This window comes from Corvus cornix, chromosome 12 (genome assembly GCF_000738735.6).
Source record: "Corvus cornix cornix isolate S_Up_H32 chromosome 12, ASM73873v5, whole genome shotgun sequence".
In the NCBI taxonomy this organism is placed as follows: Eukaryota; Metazoa; Chordata; class Aves; order Passeriformes; family Corvidae; genus Corvus; species Corvus cornix.
In genome coordinates, this window is record NC_046342.1 from 14,511,055 (window position 1) to 14,535,451 (window position 24,397).

At 43.3% G+C, this 24,397-nt stretch overlaps 1 protein-coding gene across 1 annotated transcript in view; it reads right to left on the reverse strand.

The window, feature by feature from the left end:
* Positions 1 to 24,397, reverse strand: part of MAGI1 (membrane associated guanylate kinase, WW and PDZ domain containing 1) — a 289,612-nt gene that overhangs the window by 35,552 nt on the left and 229,663 nt on the right. Inside the window, exons 9-13 of the mRNA XM_039559254.1 lie at positions 23,730 to 23,818; positions 22,699 to 22,791; positions 19,695 to 19,877; positions 17,912 to 18,532; positions 1,532 to 1,563 (exon numbers count right to left, since the gene is read on the reverse strand). Coding sequence (XP_039415188.1) covers positions 1,532 to 1,563; positions 17,912 to 18,532; positions 19,695 to 19,877; positions 22,699 to 22,791; positions 23,730 to 23,818 — 1,018 coding nt within the window. The remainder of the gene's footprint in view (positions 1 to 1,531; positions 1,564 to 17,911; positions 18,533 to 19,694; positions 19,878 to 22,698; positions 22,792 to 23,729; positions 23,819 to 24,397) is intronic.

Below are 24,397 nucleotides of genomic sequence, written 5' to 3' on the forward strand. Positions count from 1 at the left end.
GTTCACCAAGGCGGGATTATCCTGACATGGATTTACATGCTGCTCAGATTTTTACTGTGCATAGCTGTCAAACCGAGAGGTGCCTGACACAGCAGGATCCCGCTTTACCCGATGCCAAACATGCGTGTGGCAAAGTGGGAGCATCCATGCTTTGGAAAGACCAAGGCTCATGGATTAGGGCTGGTTTAATGACAGAAGTTGGAGTCCGGATCGCGTGCAGCCAATCCTGCTCCGACGGGGGGAAAAAGTGGAGGCAGAGAATAGAAATGTGCCAGACATGTCTGTATTTTACACACTTGCTTCTGTTTCACCGAAGGCTGAAATAACCCCCGTGTGTGACAGCAGCGAGCGGGCAGGGGCTGGCAGGGCTGTGATTTGCAAGGAGCACGCCCCGCACTTCTGCCTCCCAACATTAATGCGAGCTGACAATGGTAGAGGCCTGCGCTCACATGACTTTAATCAGCGCTGCCCTAAGCTACCAGAATCACATTCATTATTTCAGGGCTTTCTTTTTGGATGAGCAGAGAGCTCGTATTAAAAGCAACAGCCTTCTGCTCAGCTGTTTCCTAAACCTCTTGCCCAGGTTTCCGGTGAGGTGGGCTGTGCCCAGCTGCAGGTTTTGGCACCACGGGGGACTGTCGGTGAAGTTTCACACCATCTTACAGCACAGCAAATACCTCACTTGCTCTGCTTCCCCAAAGCTCCTGGCAGAGAATTCTGTCTCTTCCTCACTCTCTACAGATAACTGCAAACTTTCAGGCTTTAGGTATTTAATTCCCTTTAAAAATAAAACATTTCTTTTTGTTGCATACAAATAGTACATTAATTTCTTCCATAATATCATTAACGGAGCTTTAATGATACTTTAGATCACGGCTTCCGTGCTGCTAGCTAAGATGCCATTCAGGTAACAGCTTTACATGGAAATACATTCAGGGAGACAAGAAAATATTGTTCTGCTGTTGCTTTTTTAAAAAATGAGGAATCTTACACCTGCAGCACAATCCTGCTCAGTATGGAAATGCCTCCAGAGCAGGCACTCCGACAGCTGACTGTATTCCCTGGGAACTGTAACCATGCTCTGCTCATGCTTTGTCTCTCCTGACAATGTGCATGCTTTCCCATTCTGTTAATAATTCAGCCAAGGATACTCAAGAAAACTCAGGGAGTTAATGGAAAAGGTTGGTGCCTATGAGCACCCGACAGGAATTGCTATCTGGCAAGAAGGTGGAGCCTCCCATCTTTCCAAAAGGAAACAATAGCTTTTTTTTTGGTAAGTTAAATGACAGAGAAGCTCATCTGTCAGGGAAGCGGATTTGTAAACCTGAGGCTTTATTTGCAAACAAGTCCCCCTTCCGTACTGCATCCCTCTCTCATTTCCCCATGCAGCAGAAGCCATGCAAGGTAATCATGGTTGCAACAGAAAGACAACTTAAAACAATTGAGAACCCAGAAAGCAAACAAGCCAAACTCATGCCCTTTTCCTTCAAAGCAGACAAACAGACAGAAATAGTAGCTGAAAAGTGCTTACCGACTTTGGGCTCTTCTTTGGGACTGGCAGTCCTGAAAAATGGCAACAAGGGAAAAATAAACATTAGCATTAAGCGCTATCTTCCCTTAAAGAAAAATCCCTAGGTGTATCATCCGAACGTAGCCATCTGCAGAGTTATGTCAGCTTTCGCTCTCACATCGGAGTTACCAGTCTGTTCATATCGAATCAAAGCCCAGGGAGAGGGAGAGGGAGCGAGAGCCAGGGAAGAGGGAGCGGGGGGAGAGCTCTCTCTGCATTAGCTATGCTGACTTGTGCTGCAGCAGCCGGGAGGCTGCGAGAGAAACCCACAGCCCTCAGCGGCTGCTGAAACCCAGCGCCTGGGCAGAATCTCAAATGCTCCCCTGGATTACAGGAGACTTAGCTCACAATTAAGCCGAGGCTCTTTCCTTTTGACGCGATCGGCTCAGCAATTTTATCGGACCAATTGCAGCGGCGCAGGGGGAACAGGTTGATTTTTTAAAAAGTATTCCTCTAGAAATTGATTTTTGAATGGAAAATGTGCATTGGGCTTGAGCAAAGGGAAACAGAAACATGAGGAAGAATAAGCTTTTCTCCCTAAAAATATGAATGTTACTGAAAAAACATGTTTTCCTTCCTGTCCATCCTAAGTGTAAACCTTTGAAGCCTGAGATTTTATCTGTTAGGTACAATAGAGAGCTGTGGCTTAAGAACAGAACTACCAGTGCCCTGACCCCTGGGGGAGATGCTAGGGAGCTTGGAGAAGGGGGGCTTACACAGGTTGCAGGTGATGTAAAGGAACAAACAACTGGGAGGGCACCAGGAAAGGTTTTTTCAAGGACAATTTTGCATTTTGAAGCAGTGTCTTACTCAGTCTGTCATGAGCAAGAGAACTCAAGTGAGATTTCAATCAACTACTTGTGCATAGAGCCCAGTTGCCAGCAGCAAAGGACACACTTGTTTGGGGATTTACCTAAAATGCAGGGAAAGCTCTTTCTTGGACTCAAGACCTCCCTTTTCCCCTTGCTGTTGGAAGAGAGAGGAAACCCCCTGTATTTTGCTCTGTGTGACACTCCAGAAACGAACATAAACCAAAACACAGATTACACTCCACATTAAGTGCTCAGTAATTCAGATGTTTAAAATCTGCTTTTGTCTTTAGGATGTGATTTATGTGGCATTTATGCTGCATTACATTTTCTACTTTATGCATTTTGTTTATTCTAAACCCCATGCCCTCATCTAACTTTTACACAGAGAATAAAATAAGCAATGCAAGTGAATTACAAATCTGTCTAGGAAGATGCTTATTTTAAGGTAATTTGGGAGATGTTAGCACTGAATAGGGAAGATACACAATTAAAAATGATAATCAGAGCTCACTTTGCTGCTGCTTTCAGACTGGGATGCATACTGTAATGACTATTTTAAATATTTTCAAGATTTTGAGGAATATCAGTGCTCTGTATGTCACTCTGATGCATTTCCAGCCAATAGCTGATACCCATCTAGGCAGTGATTGATTGAGGGACAATGAAACATCAAACTGTTTGAACTAAACAATCAAGACTGCAGCTTCATTTCTGCTGATGGGGACTGTTTTTGTATAATACCCTTAAAGAGGAAAACACTAATAACATTCATGGCAAGTCACATTTTTAACAGGCATCATTTATCACAGAGATAAACACAGAGATAGAGATTCTCCTCTCTCTCTCTCCTTCCACATGCATGCACACACGTTTACTCTCCAAGAGATGCTCTTTCCTATTAAATCAATAGCTAGAACAGATCCCCATGCACACGCACACACCCTTAACAGACCAGCATGAGACAGAAAAGATTTAACAACGTTTTAAATGTTCCCTCCAAAAATAAAGTGGAAATGCAGGTGAGCTGCTGGGTCAAATTGTATCAGAATTCAGTCTATTGCATCACAAGCATTGAATGTTAAAATTTAGTAGGTATGAACTACTGAACAAATCTTTCCTTCAAACCTTGTCATTATTTTTGCTGTTCCAACCCCGAAGAGATGGAAAACAGTTGAAAAATAATGCAAAACACATCAAAGCTATTGTTTGGCGGGTCCTTCGGAGGCCAATAAATCTTACAGTGTCACCGCTCTGTGCCAGACTTTGCTGCAGAACAAGCAGTAATTTACTTCTTACCAAAGTAAGTGACTGCAGAACACGTTAACAAATGTTGGTAGTTTTTCATGGGACGAGCTTATAGCCAGGGGAATAACCTGCCTGTACATTTCCCCGTGAAAATATTATTTATTCATCTAATTAGGGTCTCATTTTAGAACTCCAGTTCCTGGCACAGCAGGCCAAATGAGCAAATGATAGGTATAATGGGGAGTTTTCATGCTCAGATGATGGAATGGATACAGTATTTAACAGTGATGAACACGAAGTGCTTGAATAACCCCCAAATCCTGGGAGCTCCACTAGCAAGGAAATGCTGAGCTTTTCCAAAAAGCTTCTGGCGAAAACATTTCCCAAGCCTATGAATTTGGGATAGTGACAACTGTGAATTACAACACTGGCCTTTTGATTCCATTAACGTGTCCCATCACTGCTCACGCCATGCCTTGCTTGGAAGCTCATCCTCCTGGCTGCCCCGTTCTCTCCTGAAGCCTCACTGCAACTCTTTCAGAGGTAAGTGGGCCAAGCACAGACAAAACACCCAGTCTGCATCTTCTTAGCATTATCCAGCTTTTTGGTAGTTGGATAAATGGCTTCACATCCCTGGCTAGAAGAAGCCAGAAGGCTTGTCCCTGCTATGCCATCAAACCCAACAATAGAATAATAGTAGTTTATACTGACATTGCAATATAATTTCCCTGTGATTTGATACCTATGGACATCTCTCACTAGTACCTGAAATGCATCTTTTAATTTTGGGGGATTTTGGAGATACGGATTAGAGAAGATGGAACAGTCAAGATATCAAACAGGGCTGTTGTCACCACAGAGTTAACAATGTTTTAAAACAAACGAGCACATCTGGTAAACAATGTCAATATGACCTAAAACCCCTTGATTGGGCTCATTGTAGCTACGTACTAAATGTGCCTGGAATTAAATTAATTAGAAAACACAAATTACTCCCCTCTAAATAACAATGTAATAAAGCAACTGCTTAATGAAAAATACCAGTGATCAGTGAGCAATCCACAAGAACAAAAAAAGGCATTGTAATCAAACTAAATTCACAGACCCATCAGCAAAGCAAGAAAGACTTCATACAAGGTTAGTCAAAAATGAGTCAGATGCAGGGATCTAAATTAAACTAATTATCACAGAGATTATTACATTTATCTTAACAAAACCCTCTCTCTTTTCTCCCCAGTACTCCCTAAAGCTCAATGTACAGCTGGCTGCATCCATCTGCTCAACTACATTTTGTAACATAGGGGAAAAAATGCAAATCATTAAGCAAGTTTTGCAGCATGACTTCAGCACTCTTAATGCCATTACCCATGAGGAGCTGTATTTCTGTTGCGTGACACTGTGTTACGTTGTGAGTGATGTGACCCATGAATTAAATCCATAATTCAGCTTACTTAATATTATTTGTGTTAACTGCGCAGTCTTGAGTGGTAAAACTTTTGGGAAGCTGTAAGATCACTAACCCTATTTATGATGAGTTCATGGAAGAACACATGGGACAAAACTTGACCCCAAGTGTTGCTGTTTCTAACATGCCATTTTTAGAGGAACATTTTTTTCCTCAACTCCTTTGTCTTTATGCAACCTAAGTAACATGGGAACACCACGGTACAAGGCAAACTCTGCTTTACTGAGCATACACAGAATGCAATGTGAGACTACAAACCCCCACACCACAGCCTGGGCCTGGTTCTGGTGAGAGCTCAGAAGGCCACAAATGCCCCAAAATTACCTAAATAGACACCAGACACAACGTGCCCTGTTCTACAGCCCCACGTTTTAGAGATGGTAGGTCAAAATTATCTAGTTAAATGCTAAGGAAGACCTATCTCTGGGCACCACAGTCATGCAGTAAACCCATTCCAACAGCTTGGACATGTGGAGGCCAGCTGGTGTGAACACTTCGCCTTTCACCACACACACACACACAAATTATATATTTCAATGGGATTTCAACTGAAGTTGGAACAATTCAGTAGTTTGCACAACCCACCCATATGACAAAGGCTCCTGGAATTGCTAAAGGGCCAGTCTGGAGGCCAGACTATCATCTTCTTTTTGGCTTAGAAAGTCTGTGTACTGCCCAACATTTTTCAGTTTTGGGGTGGTTTTGCACATGAAAGAGAAGAACAGCTGTTTCTAGATCTTCACTTCTCACAGTTCCTTAACTCTTCCAACTTGGACAGCTTATGGACCATCTATATCCAAGAGCAAAATAAGCCATAGGTGAGCCTAAGAAGAAAGGTCACCCATAAGGTTTTGCCCTTGTGTCACCTGCAGCCCAGAATGCACCAGTGCTGAAAATTATTCAGAGACGAAAAATACAAGAAAATAAAGATTTCGGACTCTGTCCAAAGGTTAACATTTACAGAGAAAATGTTCCTGCCTGGAAAAAAAATAAAAGGTTCAAGCTTTCTAAATAGCACTTACACTGTGCTGAATAAAACCCAAAGGCTGTATCAAAGAAAACAGACACTTTGGAAGATGAGGTTTAGGTAAAGTACTGGAGTCAGAGGGCGCACAACCACATACCTGGCATTGAACACTGATCGCTGCTTTCTGTGTGCAAAACAAGGAACTTTAAATAATTAACGCTAATGGCCATTAGCGCTGCTGGGGGGGCAGGGGACAGGAGATTGGTGGTGACAAAGCAATCCCCTTGATTCCGTATGATCCATTGCCAAAGAATTTCTAATAAAGGACAAACACTATTTAAAAGAGTAGAGGGAAGTTGATCTTTTCCAGACCAGAACAATCTGCAGCAAGAGAGGCAAGTCTGTGCAAGCATAAGGAGAAGAAAGAAAAACATCAAGAAGAAATCCCCTACCTGTCCCTGCCAAACTTTTCTGCTCGTCATCGTGATTTGCATAACAAGAGCATCACTGCACTAGCAAAAAAAATTAGCTATGCAATACAAGCTTTAAGCAAGAGAATAATTTACACTGCAGTAATATAGCCCTGACATAAATCAAGTTTGGTAACTACCAAATGCAGTGAAAAATGCTACATTTCTAATGCTAATGTTCAATGCTAATGCCAAGCAAGCAATGTCTTGAAGAGATCATCTTGGGCATTATTAACCCACTGTCACTGACGAAAAACATAATGAGGCATAGAACATTATTGCCACTAAGATGAATTTCAGTTTTAGATGCTCTAAAGATGCTAAATTTTATTAGCCTCAAATACTCATTTTTGGTTAGGATGCTGAACAATTCCTCGCCATTAAAGTCTCAGTCGTATTTTCAGCATCTCAAATGAGTATTGATTTTAGAAGTGATAAAAAAAGATACAGGCTAATAAAATGCTATTTAATTACTATGAAAATATAAATTTAACTATGCAGTAATATATATATAGATATATACATATATATATATATATATATATATATATATATATATAAAAGGTAATGCCAAGACAGTAAGATAATAAAGAGATTGAGAATTAGTGTGACAATTACCTATCTAGCCTCTGGTTGTTATGGCATGTCAAAAGTTCTTGTATTTTTATTTTGAATCTCATTAAATGAAGTGCTTATCATAAAACTCAAGCTGTTGGAGTCATATGCTTAGATGAAAACCTTTGCTGATATTTAAACAAATATGTACATAGACATTACATTTCTGAAATCTCACAAATTTCAGACGCCAAACACTGGAATTGGAAAGTAATTAGAGACCTCCACGTTCTTCTTACACAGAAAAGGGTGTGTGTATACACAGAATTATGTATCTAGTTTTCATATACATAAGCATACATGTGTGGCTATCCATGAGGGTACCTATCCTTTAGAAGCCCATAAAATCCATGACTTACAAGCTTTATTTCTGGAAACCATCTCACAGTTTTTGGGGCATGCTGCAGTTTTGAAGATGCGTAGTCCCATGGCTCCTCTCCCCAGACGGCCGTCCCATGGCATGACCATGTGGGTGCCAAAGGGCAGCAGCACCTCCAGGCCAATCTCACTGCCACTCCAAGCTTAGTATAGAGGATGCCAAAGATGAGAAACCATATTTTGCTAGTCACATCTGTATTTATGCTGCTCAGTGAGAGTGTTTGTCTTCAGACTTACCACTGCACTGCTACAATGTGTAAATCCATGTGCTCAAACTGGGTGGCTTATGGCAGATTCTCATATTTCATATCCAGAGAGCAGCCTGCACAGAGGGGACGCCTACAAACACGGCCCTCTTGGCATTAGTTTGATGCTGCTATTAATATATAACATCCCTTAATAATAAGCTAGTATTTACAGAATGCTTAGCCAGGTTCAGACCTGGGGAGTGCACATCCACACAAGCCACACTAAAATGCTCTGCTAGAGGACTATGGTTTTACGGACGTTTTCACAAAACGTAACTTTATTAGTTTGAAACTAGTTTTCTATTAAAATAGATCAGTAACTTGATCTTACTTCTAAGGATGTAACCTGTACATCTCAGAAACTAATCCTGAAGGATGGAAAGAAAACTTCTGAGGACTGCTATTTACCTGCACATCCCTACCAACATCACCTTCATGTGCCTCCAGCCACAGGGTCCTGATCTGTCCAAGCATCCTCAGCCTGCTGTGTCACGTCCCTGAAGCTCAGCCTCCTCTACCAAGTCTGTCTGGCCTACAAGCCCTGCCAGCTGCTTAAGACCAACTCACGGTGCACTGCAGGTCTTCTGGCACAAAAGGCACAGGTTAAACGAATCTTTTCCATTCCTCTGGCACCAGAGTGTAGGCCTCAGTTTGCCTATCTATCACCATCACAAAAATAAGCATATCTGACTGAGACAAAAATAAACATTAAAATGAATAACATAACATCCCAATGCAGAAAGGGAAAAACATTTAAATTCAGAATGGAGAGATGTAGAGACATGATCAATTTCAGAACAAAACCATTGACTAGTCCATTACAAAGTCATCCTTCTTCCTCAGTTTTACCCACCTGCTACTGCTTTTAATGACTCTTCAAATGTATTTAATTACAGTGATAAACAAAGACCTTTCTTGGATTTCTGATTCCTCATTACTTCTGTTGTGACTAGTTATTATTATGCGAAATCAAGGCAGCAGCTACTGCACCTACCTGCAGTGTGGCTGATAAAAACTCATTATTTACTTGCACACCAAAATGTCACCCAGGCAGTGTGTTCCTGATGAGGAAAACCTGAGTGGAACAAAACCCTCCTTGCTGCACACCTCCAAGTCTGCTCCATTTCCTGCCGTGCAAATCCTGATGAAGATGTGGGAGGCACATCTCCAGCTAAATCTGCCTTATCTCATGCACAGTATTAGGTTCTGCTGTGCCACCTTGTGTTACATCACATCAGATATAAAACAACACTGTGTGGGTTTGAGCTGCTCCACTTCCACCACTTCAGCATTTAATACCAAAACCAAATCAACATAAGGTGAAAAAAAAAAAGCACCAACTTTCAAAACCTCAAGCTAAGGAGGGGAAAAAAAGCCCTTAGGAAGAGTTTCAGAGCTCTCATCTTTCATTTACTAAGCAATATCCTGTTTTGTTCTCATCTTAGAGCCTACTGCTTTCTGCAAGATAAGGTGGTTTGGGCAATAAAACATCCTGATGAGGAGATTTCAGCCATTTTTTTTTTCCTTCCAGCATTCAGCAAATGCTTTGGTTTTCTAACTGATGCTAAAGCAGATCCAGATTCCCTGCCACAGAAAGGCAGCCATGCACATAACATGCACACCATCACTATTGTGCTGTCAGCATGCAGGACTACACAAAACTGACATTATTTCCTTATTCCGAATGTGTTAATTGTTCATCTCCTTAGTAACTGAAGTACAGGTTTCCTCCTGGCCTTAAAGCATGTTTCATGAAATAGCAAAAAACTTTAAAAGATATCAACCCTTGAAATAAATGCAAAATGTGTAACAAAATGCCAAATAGTGAATCAGCAACTGCTCTATCCTATTTTACACTTCCAAGCGACTCTGGAGCTCAGATGACACATATATCTGGGGGATACAAGTTATAGCATAGATAGGCCATGCTGCCACAAAAAAGCAGGGTAGCTCATGTAAAGCTGATGCTGACCCAAAAAGCAGATTTCACAAGCATCTCTTCATTTGCTTACTCATTTCTAGGAGAGAATCAGTGCAAATGGAGTTAATGAAGAGTAGCTGAGGGGAAAAAACACTTGTGCCTCGAATACCTAACAGATTAGTGTCAGCACTTCACATGGATCACACCAGCAATAGCTGGAAATTCTGCAGGCAATTAAAATGTTCATACCCTAGCAATGCCGCATCTCCTTCATTATCAGAACTGTAATATTATAAAGCTGCTGGTTTTGGTGTTTATAGGACAATGTGCTTTGTTTGGAGTTCCTTGGATTTTTGCACACATGGGATTTTTGATATTTGGGTTTGTCAATTACTATTTCAACTGGATGCCTTGTACTGAAAAACTCCAGCAGGACCTGGCAATGTTAATTAATTAGTTCCTGCAAATGCATTATTTATACAAACATTAGTAGCATACATCAAACTACTTGGTGTCTGAGCAAGCTACCAACAATTACCCTTAGTGGTTGTAGCATCTGTAGGCATGAAAAACCTGGGTGAAACCCTGCTGCCTCCTGGAGCCTAATGGGAGCCTTGTCATGGACTTGGGCAGCACCAAAACCTCCCCTTTGTGTTTTTGCTAAGCAAAGTCATCCCAAACATCAAAAATTCAGATCATCAAAAGCAAACGGCTAATGTCACTAAGATTAACACCTGTAAAGCACTTTGAAGGAGAAAAAACACCATGTAATCCCAAAATATTACATTATTTATAAGACGACCTGATTTTAAATGTTAAGTTCAGCTTATTTTTATCACAAAGAGAAAACAAGTTTCTGCTCGCTTGCTTTACAAAACCAATTACCAGTGATCAGTGTATGGTGCTGCATAACAATACACAGCATTGTCCCAAAAAGGCGTATCTAACACTCTGGAGCTGCTGCAGGAAAATTAACTTGCACAGTGGATTGAAACACATGCACATAAGCAATTCTAATCAGGGGTATGAACTTCAAACTTCTTATTAAAAATACCTAAACTTATAACATTTCCTTTATTTCATCTTTTCCTGACTTCAACTGATTTTTCTATCTGCTCCTTGATATACTAGTGCCTAATCAGAATAAGGCTATGAGAGAATGGTAAATGTGACATCAAACTTGCTTTAAACTTTCTTTAAAGTCTCATCAGTTTCTTTTGGCCTTGTTAGAATATAATTCCAGTCAACAGAGAAAAGAGAATAACAAGGAGTAACTTGGTGGTTCGGAAAAAAAAGATGCGGCTACTCCCAACTAAAGGCTCCCCCAGTCCTGCTCCTTCCCTGCACCTAAATTTTAACAATGCATTTTTACTATGATTGTCTGTTTTCAGAAAATGGAATAGGCACAATGCAAGACATTTTAAAAACATCTCATTTCTAACACAGTTTGTAAACCAACTTACAAACTTCACTAATCTGATTCCCTTCTTGCCAGGCAATGCTCTTTAAAGGATACAGTAACAAAAATAAACAAGAAGAAATAATTGAAGACAGATTTTTAAATGTCAAACAAGAGTCCATGGTTAATCAATAAATCCATAACTCTGGAATTATGAAGTAATAACCCTGGAATACAAAGTAATGAACTAAATTTCCTAAATATGATTTACTAACCATAAAGGGATGAGGGGTGCCTATGAGTCTGGATGGTATTATTTGTACTACAATATCAGGTATTTTTCAGCATACAGCTCAAAACAACCTCTACTGAGTGACAAATTGAAAGATTCAACAAACAGGTTTGGTGGAAGATACCTGAGTAGAAGGTACCAGGAGCTTTGGTAGGCTGGTGGTGATGGACAGAAAGTAAGACAAGGAAAAAAGAGGTGATTTGAAAAGGGATTTTAAAAAAGTTTAGAAGTCAGTTGAGCACACCAGAGGGCAGAGAGGAATTAGGTTTGCCCCTGTTCTGGGGGTCCAGGGAAGGAGCTGACCCAGCATGGTGGGCTGTGGAGCAGAGTAAGAAAACCAACCATAACGGTGGCACATGAACGATGACTGGCATCAGCAGCTCTGTGCTCGGCGAGATGGGGTCCAGGGAGTTCCTACAGATACAAACACAGCACAAAGACCTCACTATAAAGCTCTGGTCCCTCTGTACTTGAGCTGAAAACACTGCTGGAAATGGTGAACTTTTCTTCCCATTCCACAGGCTTTGGCACTGGCAAACATGCTCTGTGGTAACCATCAGATGACTCCCAGGTTGTGATTTTTGTCCCAAATGCAGTTTGGACTGACTTTCTCTCTAATTCAGCAGCTGCTAAGACAGTTTGAAATTTTCTGGCAGCTCAATGCTTAAGTGGCATGACTTTCAACTCACTCTTCACTGCAAGCCTAAAGGGCAAACAGAAGTGAGTGGCTTGCTCAAAAGAGTTCAAGTCTGCACTGAATAGCTGATTGCAGCTCTAATTATACCATGGTTTTACATTATTAGGGACAGCAACTGAAAAGGAGCTCTAATTCCAACAGGTTTTTTTTTTTTTTTTTTTGCTCTTACCACTCAGTGATCCAGTTCCAGCTAAGGAAGGGAAGGAAAAACTTCATTTCCAGGTGGGAATTCCAGCAAGGGAAGGTCCATGAAGCTAAGGAATAGGTTTATTGCTTTAGAGCTTTGTAATTTTTTTACATTGTTGCAAATTTTTGTTGTAGCTACATGTGTCACGAGGAACATCTTAAGCCTACTGACTTGAGGACCAAGTGAGCAGGACTATTGCAACAGACCTCTCCCCATTCCCACCAACCTCACTACTCCCCACAAACACCTCCCATTCCATTGAACCATAAATAGGATATTACTATGGACTCTTACATGGAGGTAAGACTCAGGTACCCACTGATGGCCATTTAGACAAGTAGATGTTGCATTGGTTCATCTTCCCATAGAATACATTTCGTTTTGACACTCTAGTATATATCTATATATCTATCTAGCACATATATTTTTTCCAGAAGATGCATTTCCCAGTTTAATGTGAGTTTGGCACTAGGGAAAGCAATTAGAAATGGTACTGATTTGCACATGATATGTGAGGGACATTTCACCTGTGTGCCTTTACTTTGATCTGGAGCAAAGTGGGAACACATCTTCAGGGGGATTATGTAGATCAGGCTCAAGGTTTATGCTATTTTCGACCTTCCGGTGAATACAGATGCAACTGTGAGAGCTTTGAAGGTAAATTGTCTATTCAAACCTGCACAAACACTGCCCAGTGTAATTCTTGGAACTGAACACAAACTAAACACATATATTTTGGTTAACCTGAAGATTGACCTAAAAAAGAGGAAAAAAAGGAAAAAAAAATCCTCTTTAATCAGAGGCAATTCACAAAATATAAAATACATGAAAGTTTTCACTGAAACAAAGACTAGATATTAGTGATTCCAAAAAATACAGCACAGTAGTTTTGCAGAATAACTTGTTCTGACACAACCTGTCCCACCATAAACACAACTTCCAGAATAAAAGTCCCGTGGGAAGCAGGGAAATTATCCTGACAAAATGTTGTTTTTATTATGAATAGAGTCCATGCAGAATGGAGAGGTATTTGAGAATTGCTTATTTCAGTTGATTACAGTGCATAGGCAAGGCTTCAATGACTAATGGATTTCAAGTGGCAAATAATATTACCTTGTTTCTTCGCTCTTTTTGGTTTTTTGGGTTTTTTTTTTTTTGTGGAAAGTACTTTGTGTACTTGGTAGGTACAAGGTTGAAAGAACGTTTTCAGCTACAAACATTCAAAATCAAGTTGTACCTTTTGTGGTCACATTAACCATAATTCTTTAAAACAACCAAAGTACGTAATCACAATTTCCAGTGCAGGGACAAAAACATATACTTAATTCTCCATTTTGCAGCAGCAGCACCGTTTACTTTCAGGCGCAGAGCCCTCAAATGGTCCTGCTGGCTTATCAAGCACCTCCTCTGCTGTTTCAGGGACTGTGTCCTGTCCTCTTCAAATGTGCCAAGCTTCACCTTCAGGCAGCAAAGCCTTTGTGCCTCCTCCAGTTTTACTTACAGGCTCTAATGGCTTGGCACTCACTTCTCATTCCCAGTTTAACTTACTCTCAGCAAACAACACACGGTTGTTCAGTCAACTTCTTCGTTTAAATACCTCCTATCTCTCCTGCCTAATAGAGACAAGAATTATTTTGTCCCCTCTGTCCCTTCATTTTGCTAAGCAAAAGCAGCTTTGCCAACTGGCCCAATCAACCCTCTGCACCCTGGGGGGGCTGAACTCTTTCTGAACCCCTCAAGATCAGTGAGTTTTATCCAGTTTTATCCATATATAGGTGAAACAGGAAAACAACAGCAATATAATTAATCCTACAGAGGGGAGGAGGGAGAAGAAAATAAAAAATTAGAAAATAAACCAGAACATGGACAAGGTAAGTTTTTTTGGAGGCCTCTGGGAAGCAAATTCTCAGTGATCTGACTTTGTACAAGTATTTATCCCTCTGCCCCAATCCTGCATGAGTTCTGCAAACGATTTTAGACATTAGCACACAGAGGGGGCGTTTCAGCTTCATCCCTCCTGAAATCATCCTTGTGTTCCTCACTCAGAGGCAGCGGCAGGATTTGCCCTCTCCCATAAGCCAGTGCTTCAGCTGAACACACTTCACAGTAAATATTTTACAGGCTGTTCTCAGCAGCTCTGGGTTTGCATTTTAACAATTGGACCTCCTTGTTGGGAGTGCACCAGCAGCTTGGAGCAGGCAGAGCTTTTCCTGTGTATTGCACATCTCTTTCTGATATTTTTCTGCTTGATTAGTAATCACTTCTGAAAATCCTTTCGACAGCTCTTGAATACAAGCCTTAGTGTTGCAGGGATGCTTCCTGCACAGCAGGACTGAATGCAAATGTTGGGCTGAAGGAAGAATGCTGACAGCATCTGAGCACTTTTCTCACTGGACACCAGAGGGAGGAGGAGGAAAGGATAAGTGACAGGGAAGCAAAAGAACAGCTTCAAAAGCCCTGAAGGAGCTTATCAGACACCCGAGCCAAATACATTTCTGCAGTCGGACCAAAATAAATAGTGGCGCCTTGTCTGGGGATGGTGCTGCTGAGGAGAGACTTGGCAGGGGTAACAGGAGGTAAAGTTACAGGGAAAAGGACCCAAGTGCAGCAGCACTGAGTGCCAGGTGGATTTTAGCCAGTTCCACCTTTTGTTTTTTTAAATAGTTTAGATTGGAAAGGACCTTGAAGATCTAGTTCAAGCTGCCCTGCTGGGCACAGGACACCTCCCACTATCCCAGGCTGCTCCAAACCCCAGGCAGCCTGGCCTTGGACACCTCCAGGGATGGGGCTGCCACAGCTTCCCTGGGCAACCTGTGCCACGGCCTCACCACCCTCACAGGGAACAGCTCCTTCCCAATGTCCAATCTAAACCTACCTACTTTCAGTTTAAAGCCATTCCCCCTGCCCTGTCACTACACGCTCTTGTGAAAAGTCATTCTCCAGCAATCTTGCAAGCCCCTTTATGTACTGGAAAGTGTTATAACATTTCCCTGAAGCCTTCTCTTTTCACGTTGAGCAACCCCAACTCTCCGCCTGTACTCATAGCAGAGCTACTCGTTGTAGATACATAAATGCTGCTAGCAAGGTTTTTCTTGCTATTTTCTAAGTCTGTGAGAGACTTTTCTCTCACGCAGAAGAGGCAGCAGGGAATGTAAACAACCAAGCCACCTGCAACCTTGAAAAGTTTGTTTATGGTACAGTAGAAAAATATTTTGACAATGGGCGTTCTAGGACTTCAGCCAATCACCCCCAAGGGGTGGCTGGTCCTTTGTCCAATTAGACTATGAAGAAAAAAGTCTATAAAAGAGTTTGTAAAATAATTAAATCAATCAATCTTGCTGCACAATTCCTGCCTGCTGGATCTTCTCTCCTCCTCCTCCCTACGGCTGCAGGACACGGTGACACACCCTAGGGCCCAGGCCTGTGGTAATAACTCATAGCTCTGATCATCTTGGTGGCCTCCTTTGGACTTGCTCCCACAGGTCCACGTTGTTCCAATGCTTGGCCCCCAGAGCTGGATGCAGTGCTCCAGGTGGGGCCTCACAAGGATGGAGTAGAGAGGCAGAGTCCATCCCTCACCTGCTGCCCATGGTGCTCTGGATACAGGCCAGGACATGGTTGGATTTCCGGGCTGTGAGTGCACATGGCTGGGGCACGTCCAGCCTCTCATCTGCCAATATCACCTTAGAAGCCTTAAGCAAACCTGACTGGTTTTGGTTCTGGGTCTACTACTGTGCATACTCTGCTTGGCTTCCCTGCCACAGCTTGAGTGCGTTTTGAGTCTAGCTTTTCTCTGGATGTGAAGAGAACCTTGTTTCAATGATTAACTGTGGACCAGGGCCACCAGGATCTCCAAGTTCTGTACCACGAGAGTGTGAAATTTGAAACTGCAAGTGCTCTGTGTCGAGATGGAAATGTGAGGACCTTGAAGGAGGGAGGGAAGCTGTTCAAGGAGACTGATAAGGTACCTTATCTAGGAAGGTGATAGCAAATGTGGTTAGTATCTTGATTAAATTAAAAAAAAAAAAAAATGAAGAGATTCAACAAGAGTACCAGGGAACTATTTACTATTTTATTAAAACCAGGCTTTTATTTCCTCATCAAAACTTTTCATTATGCCTTCAAGGCTTTAGGAGGATTATTAAATGTCAGGCACAATTCAAATAATTAATATATGGTGTTACTAGATATATACACACTCTCCAGGAGGATTAATAATAGCTGCTATTTTTCTTCCAACCATATTTTCTCCATAATACATATATTAATCATGAGAATGAAGTGCATTTTTTAAATCTCTCTAGTACTGAAAGTCTTTAAGGAACTCAACTTTGAAAATTGGAGAATTCTTAATATATTCTGTTCTCTACTTTCTAATTTACTATTAAAATATGAAAACACAGTAAACACTTGGAAAGAAAGCAATATAGGAAAGGCAGTGCTTTCTCCAGAGCTGCTATGAATTGCAGAATCAATGTATTCAATGCCTTGAAATAGGTCTTGAAAAACAGCAAACCAGACTTACAAATTCAGGAAACAACTTGTCCCCTGTTAAAATGGACTGGCTTTTGGTGCTTACTACAATCAAAACAGTTTAGAGAAGTCACCAGGAAAGTACTTTTATAGCACACACTCCCCCCAGGTCTGGCTGGGGGCTGTGTTCAGCACTTCCTTGTCAGTTTAACCCTGCCTCTGCAGCAAGGTCATTCCTGTGATCCACTGTGCACCCATGTGTGTGTTGTCCACAAAAACCTGCATGGGACAGGGAGCAGTGGGGACAGGCCTTTGTCCCTCTGAGAGCCCCACTGTCAATGCCAGGGAGCAGGGGAAAGCTGACCCCTCTGCTCTTGACTTCGTAGTCAACAGCTGAGCTGGACTTTGCCTGTGAGCTTGACCCTATCCCAGTAATCGCAATCCACAGGCTAAAGGGGTGGTACCTCAGGTTACTTTACACTTACAAGAGTGCAAGGAAAGAGTTCCTGTGGATGGAGTGACCACTGACAGGCTACTTGCCAACCATGCTCCATGTGGGCTGCAGACATACTGCCTGTAGGATGGGTTTTGTACCTGCTGGTGGCCTCGGCAATGCAACCAAAAAATGAGCTTAGCTCCCAATGGCACAGTAAACAAATGTGCAGAAGTCACATTTCAATTGCTTACAACTTGGAGAAATATAAATTCTCTCCCAGATGTATTCCAGGTATAATCCTTCCCCAATGGAGAGTCATTAAGTATCTGATTTTGATCACCGCAAATTACAGAACATATTACCAGCCTTTTCCATATCCCAGAATAGCTCAAGGAACATCCATGTTCTATTTAAAACACTCAAGTTTTCCGAGCATGAGACCAGGGTTTGTTATGTAAGCAAAGGTGTAACCACATGTGTAACCACATCACCCTCCTGCCCCTTAACAGTGTTGTGTGCATGTGGGAACCTGAGCATCCCCTCCCAGTGCAGCAACACAATAAATAATTTTAACCATCTATGTGACCTGACAGCTGCCAGCTTGGGGCAGTTCCTACACCTCAGGACAAAAATAATTTCTACCAAGACGCTTAGGAGAGCAGATCTTTCGTGACATGCATTTTTTCCTTTTTTTAATTTCAAGAAGAGATGTTTTAAAACAGTTTTGAAGACTTACCTCCTCGCTGCACCAGCAACGTGACTTCGCTTCCCTTAGGACATTCAATCAGCATATCCACCACCTGGTTGTGAGTGAGGCTCTGCACATTCTTCTTGTTGACTTCGACTATGAGGTCGCCCTCCTTCAGGCCGCGGCACCGTGGGCTGTCCACAATTTGTTTCACTCTTTGGCCGCCCCCACCAGGACTATCTGCTATAGTAAACCCGAAGCCCATGGGCCCTTTCACTATGTGCACAGTTATGAGTTCAGGTTGTGTTGCTATCGAGGATGCCAAAGACACCGTGTCGTTGGGGTAGCCATGGGGTCCATTGGAGGAGACCTCAGCTGGGCTGCTGGGCCTTGCCTCCTTTGTGCCTATTACTTTTCCTGTTTTACTACTGTGGCTTGCTGGGGAGTCGTAGTTTTCCTGCCCGTTCACAATGATCGGCTCTTTGTCCAAAATTGCCACAGACGTGACCAGGCTCGTGTTGGGGTCGTCGGGGTCGAAGGGCAGGGGGTAGCCCCGGCACAGTTCAAGGTCCACACTGGCACCGATGGGGATGGACTGGAAGATTTTCACCACCTGAGCATGAGTGTGCCCCAGAACACAGGTATCATTCACACTGACTATGACGTCTCCTGCAGAGGACACAGACAGACAGACCAAGAAAATACATTTAGCACACTGCAGAAAGGTGAGGACTACAGCCTGAGAGCAGATCTGCAGCATGCTCAGGTACCACTCACAGGCAACAGTAGCATTTCAGCACAAGAAAAAGGAGTGGTGACACTTGGGTGAGCAAAAACCCTGTGGATTCATGGCATAAAGCCTTTATGTACATAAATGTTTTTGAAAGTGAAAATGGAATTGGCTCACGCAAAAACTTAATCAATTTAAATGATGGTATATGGCCCGTTTCACAGCTATTTTGAAGTCCAGCTCTTACTGTTACACGTTGACATATGATAGAAACAAAATTGAGAGCACACAGGAGCTGTAACAGAAGGCTCTCAAATACCAACTGCTCAAACACAGTGAGTGCCACATGTCATGTCTCATATTTCAGCCTGAAATTCAGATATCGATTAAGTTATGAGTAATTTTATTAACTCTGGGGCTGCAAAACAGGGATGTTAAGTGCTGTGATGGTCCAACTGAAAGTGAGGAGTTCTGACCTCAGATGAAGCCTAAGAGGATTTCATAGAATTAAAGTGGAAAAATACATCTAAGATCATTGAGTCAAACCATTAACCCAGCACCACTGTGTTCACCACTAAACAGTATTTCATATTTTGCCACTGAATTGTGGCAAAATCCCCGATCTGATCTCCGGCAAAATGAATTTGCCCTTGGTGCCTCCACACAGGGAGATGCAGATTAGCCCACTGCTCTGCCCATTCCTTGGGAGTAGCTTTGGAAAGGGGCAAGCAGCATGGTAGAGACACAAACACATGGTGGTGCAGCCCTACAAAAATCCATCATCCATTTCCAGGCGCAGGAACCCACAGCCTGATGCGGAACCCCACAACTGCTGGCTCCTCTCCTCAGATCAGGGTGGGGAGAGCAGGAACTGGCAGTGCCCAGCTGGGTATTTTGACACTGAGATGGAATTCCAATACATGAAGTGTCCTTTCCCAAGATTCTCAATGTATCTCACTTCCTTACTTGCTGATAAGAAAGCTGAATGCCTTTCCCCAAGAAGGGGATGACGGCTACAGTCCTTTATAAATGGCACTTAAAACCAGCTGCAAAAACACAAACCAAAGTGGTGGTGATGATTATGGTAAAAAGCACCAGTACCTGTTTCCATTTTGCCATCCAACGCTGCAGGACCGTCAAGCACCAAACTTTTGATTTGGAGAAATTCATCTGGCTCATCCCCTCCAACTACGGTGAAGCCAAACCCCCTGCTGCTTTTCCTTAGCTTGGTGTGGATGAACTTCCCTTTCAACTCAGAAGGGTTTCGTGTAAAAAAAGGTTTTCCTGTATAGGAGGTTTGGAAAAAAATCTATGAGCAGGCAGACAAGAGTGTTTGATCTCTTTTTCCTCTGCCCCTCCCCATTCTGACGAGTCCGTGGATAAACACAGCAGTGTGCAGGGACAGGACTGCACTTCACTCCTGCATCCTCTCATCTCATCACACTCCACCCATCTCCTTGGACCTAGGCACGCAGGAAAAGGCATGAACAAAACCCCAGTACCTGGCACTTTGTTAGCTGTGGTCGTGCACACCAAAGCCCCAAGGCTACAAAGGGGAAAACACATGCTGCTTTAAAGAACGGAATATATTAAAGCTGGGAATGCTGGGCTAGATGTATGTCTTATCTCTGTGCTGAGGTGGTTATATCCATCCTGGGAAGGATGGGGCAGGGTTAGGGGGCCTCCTACAGAAGGACTCTGCAGTGAAGAGTTTCTGCAGAAAGAAGCATCATCATGTTTTTCACCACTTAACCCTCTCCCAACCCACTGAGCAAAACGCAACTTCTGAGCTCTGACAAGACACTGATACCCTTTAGCATAACCCCCAGCCCCACCACTGCTACCACCCTGTGACCTCCTCTGGTGAAAACAGGAGGATGCTGACATTGTTCTTCAGACACTGTTTGAAGTCTTTTCTCCTCCCTTTCTGCTCCTTGCCGCTTGTGGATGAAACACTTCTGACGTGAAGTATGAGTCAAAGAGCAGCCCAGGACTGGAGCAGCTGTGCTGGAGGGCTGGGAATGCTCTCTGGGAGCACAGTTAGGAGGAAAAGAGGTGCTCCACGGACAAAAGCACATCCTTGCAAAGCATGTTGCACAGTCTCAGAAAAGGGATCATGGTTGCTTCACTTCACAGTGCCAACACTAAACACCTTCACACTTTTAATTGTTTTTAATGCTTAGCCTATGCCACTAAGCCCTCTGGTGACAGCTCCGGGATCAGCAGTGGGTATCACAGCCAGGAGAGCTGGCGCACTTTCAAACACCTGGGCAGCATTGCCATGGGCCTCTGCTCAGAAAGGAGACCTCAGGGGAGAGCGAGGGGATTTGAGACTTGTAAGCCTTTGACTGGGGGAAATAATGTGTATTTGAAGATTATTCATGAGGAGGTAGTATGAGGACTTGTAGTCTTCTGCCTTTGAAGGGTGGCAGAGGAACACGGTAATCCTGCACATCGTGGGCAGATCCTCTGCTCAGACCCCAGCCTGCAAAAAAGCCCTGAGTATCAAAGTGCAACCCAGTGTCTCAGGTAACAAACAGCCGAGAGGCAGAGTGCAGCAGGGCTCATTTCTGGTTCAAAGGACAAGCAGAACAAGCAGGGCTTGCTAGTGTCTACCCACTGATACAGGCTGAGCTTGCCCTGCAGCAACAGGACAGCAGCACCACAGGCTATATGCCACCTACAGCATTCAAGAGGGTATCCCATTTGAAATTAGTGCATCTAAAAACCCAGGCTCTGAGAGTGTTGCCAGGGCCACAGGGAGGGCTCCTTGTGCCCACGTCCCTGCCAGCAGTGCTATCAGGGGGAGAGATGGAAACCTCTGGGCATGGAAGCTGGAAAAGGTGCTGTAAATGGGCAGTGAGAAAAGAGGGAGCAGCACTGAGAAAGGAGGAGGAAGGAATGAAAGAGGAGAGGAGTCATCAGCAGGTACCAGGACGTGTTACTCAGAGCGGTGCTGAGACAGGTTAATGCTCTGCTCTAACACTGCTGCACAGTTTTGGTGGCTGAGTAGGCTCCCAACATCACCCCTGTGTGATGGATCCTTTGCACCACCATGTGTGGATGTTTGAGCAGCCTTTGCTTCAGCCTGACTCTGGAAAAGGCAAAGGTGGCATCCACAGATGCCTCCAGGAGGAAGATCGGCCTTTTTGGGGCACTCTGATTACATCTCTAAACCCAGGTGCCTGGTGGTCAGGGTGCCATGCTCAGACCTCTCATGTTTTTTCCTTGCTGCCAGGTTGGATTACTCTAGTGTGCTCTAATACCCCTTAGGACTGTGCTGGGGGCTTTGGGTCCTGTGAAATTCCACATGTCTGTTCTGGAAGGGCTGGTCTGCTGCCAACTGCTGCAGAGAGCACTCCCTGGGTCTTCCTGGCAGGAAAGGCTGCCTGGGACAGCAGCACTCCAGTCAGGTTTGCCTTCGGAGACCATGGGAGTATTTCCCAGCTTCCAGCTGCTCCCACCTCTGTCAGAAAGATGCATTCCAGCCAGATTCCCCCTCTCACCTTCCCCAGGCTCTGGGTCCTGGAGACCAGGGCAGTGCCACTCACTTGCTGTGCAATTCAGATGTAGTCAAAGATACAAAGATAAGCCTTCTTAGAACGACTTGTAATCAGAGAGCACTTTACTGCCACAGGTACAAGTGGAATTCCCTGGCCCTTGCTGGCAACCTGACCTGGCAATGTTTCAGCTCATGCTGCAAATTCAGGAATGATTTGCGGTGGGTTATTTAAGGCAAACAACTGGTCTGTGAGTAATTGGCTACACAGACCACTGACACAATAAATAAGGCTGTAATAACCCAAAGTGCCTGTACAAAAGTACAACTTCTGAGTAAGTCCACTCTGTTGGAAAACTTGGAACACTACACAGAGAATAGCCACAATCCTCTTTTTGATGCACACAATCTCATTCACCTCTTGCATTCAGCAACAAATGTAGTCTTGAAACAACTAGTCTCAAAATCTGTGAATTCAGATAAGCAGGCACAGGCCCTGGTGTGTCACCAGTCGTGGAAATACTGCCCTTGTGGTGGCCAAGGGAATTTCATTCTCAGGAAAAAGAACTTGTTGCTCTTTTACAGCTGGTTTAACAAGGCTGTTACCTTGTACTGGTGCTTCCCGAACTGCCTCTTGGTTGTTTGAAACATGGTTTGGAGCAGCAGGTGGAGGGAGAGATGGACACTCCTCTGTCCACTCTAGAGAGGGCAGAGAGGGAAATATTACTGGTTGCTTACAACAGCACCATGAGCTGCTGCATGTGCACACACTGGGAGAGTGGGGGTCAAGCAGAGGAGATGTGAAAAGCATGGCAAGAGAGGAAACAGAGTCACAGACAGAGGGAATAAAATGAATGGGATGTCCAAAAACCAGTCCTGAAGGATCTCTATATCCAGGTCAACTCATCCATCTGCTGGGACATCCTACCTCACACTCAAACTTGGGACTTAATTTGCATCTATGTGGACTTGACATTTAAATGAAATCTACTCCCTGTGCCATTCATGGCATCTAAGTAGAAGAACAAACCCAAATGCCACATGGCCCTCACTGCAGTTGGACTGCATTTGAAGAAAAAAATGTAAAAAGTGAGAAGGAAAAAAAAGGGGGCAGGAGGGAGGAAATTAATAAAAAAAAGTGTTTCAAAATAAGGCAATTACTTCAAATTTTAGAGCCTGACAACATACAAAGGTCTCAGTTTAAGAAGTCTCTCATGCAGGGTTTGTCTAGTGCATGTAAGTGCCCACTCCTCAACCCCTTTGATAGCCTGAGTCCCAGTGCAGATTGGAACAACACCACCTACAGTGACTAACTTGATGGAGCAGACTGAAGAGGAAAACATGTTTTAGTTGTTTCTGGGAAGTCTAGAAACTTTCCAGAAATAAAGGACATACAAAGAAAAATCTCTCCTGTTCAACAAGGCTGAAACCTTCTATGTTTAAGTGATACAGTTTAGATTTTCTCCTTTGCTACATCTTCTGTGAAGGCCAAACACAGCCTTTGCTACGCACATCACTTTGCCTTTAAACACTAAGGCCACGGAGGGAAGGACAAACACATTGGCATGGTGATGCCATGGCAAGGGAGGGCATTCCTTCATGAACACCCCATACACCATGCCCTCAAGGGTGCCAACCTTCTGGAGGCTGTTGCTGTTGTTCGAGCTGCTTCTTCCTCTTTGCTTCAAGAACTGGGTTTTCATACTGTGTCTTCCGGTTGATGTGGCTGGAGATGAAAAAGAGCAATGAATTAGGAAACCTTTATGGAACAAGCAGGAATGAGGGCCAGGCATTGAAACTCCTCTTTCTGAGGAAAGGAGTAAAATACCAAACACACTCAACAGCAGTGGATGTGGAGCAAGGCTCATCTAGTTGTGCCAAAAAGAGTACTTAGAAAAACAAGCGGATTCTGGTATTGATACGATGTCTTGAGTAGGAATGGCTAATTCCTTCAAATACATTAATGTAGTGATCTATCTGTGAAAAATGAGATTAAAGCAGGAAAGGCATTCTGTCTGATTGCATTTTAAAAGACAGGCTTGTATCATCCCTGCTTTATTTAGATTCCCAGAGGTGCAGTCATTCCCTGGTGCACCCAAGTTAAAAACAAAACCAAACTAAACTTAACAAACCAAACCCCAACATCTGTCAGCGATCTGATCAATGCACACAGGGTGTCTTAAAAGTATCTGCAGGGATGCAGGCTATGAGATGGGCTCCAAATAGATCAAAATCTATCCAGAATCAGCCAACAGCAAATACTCCCAGTGGAAACCAGCATTTAGTGAAACTTCAGCTGCTTTCC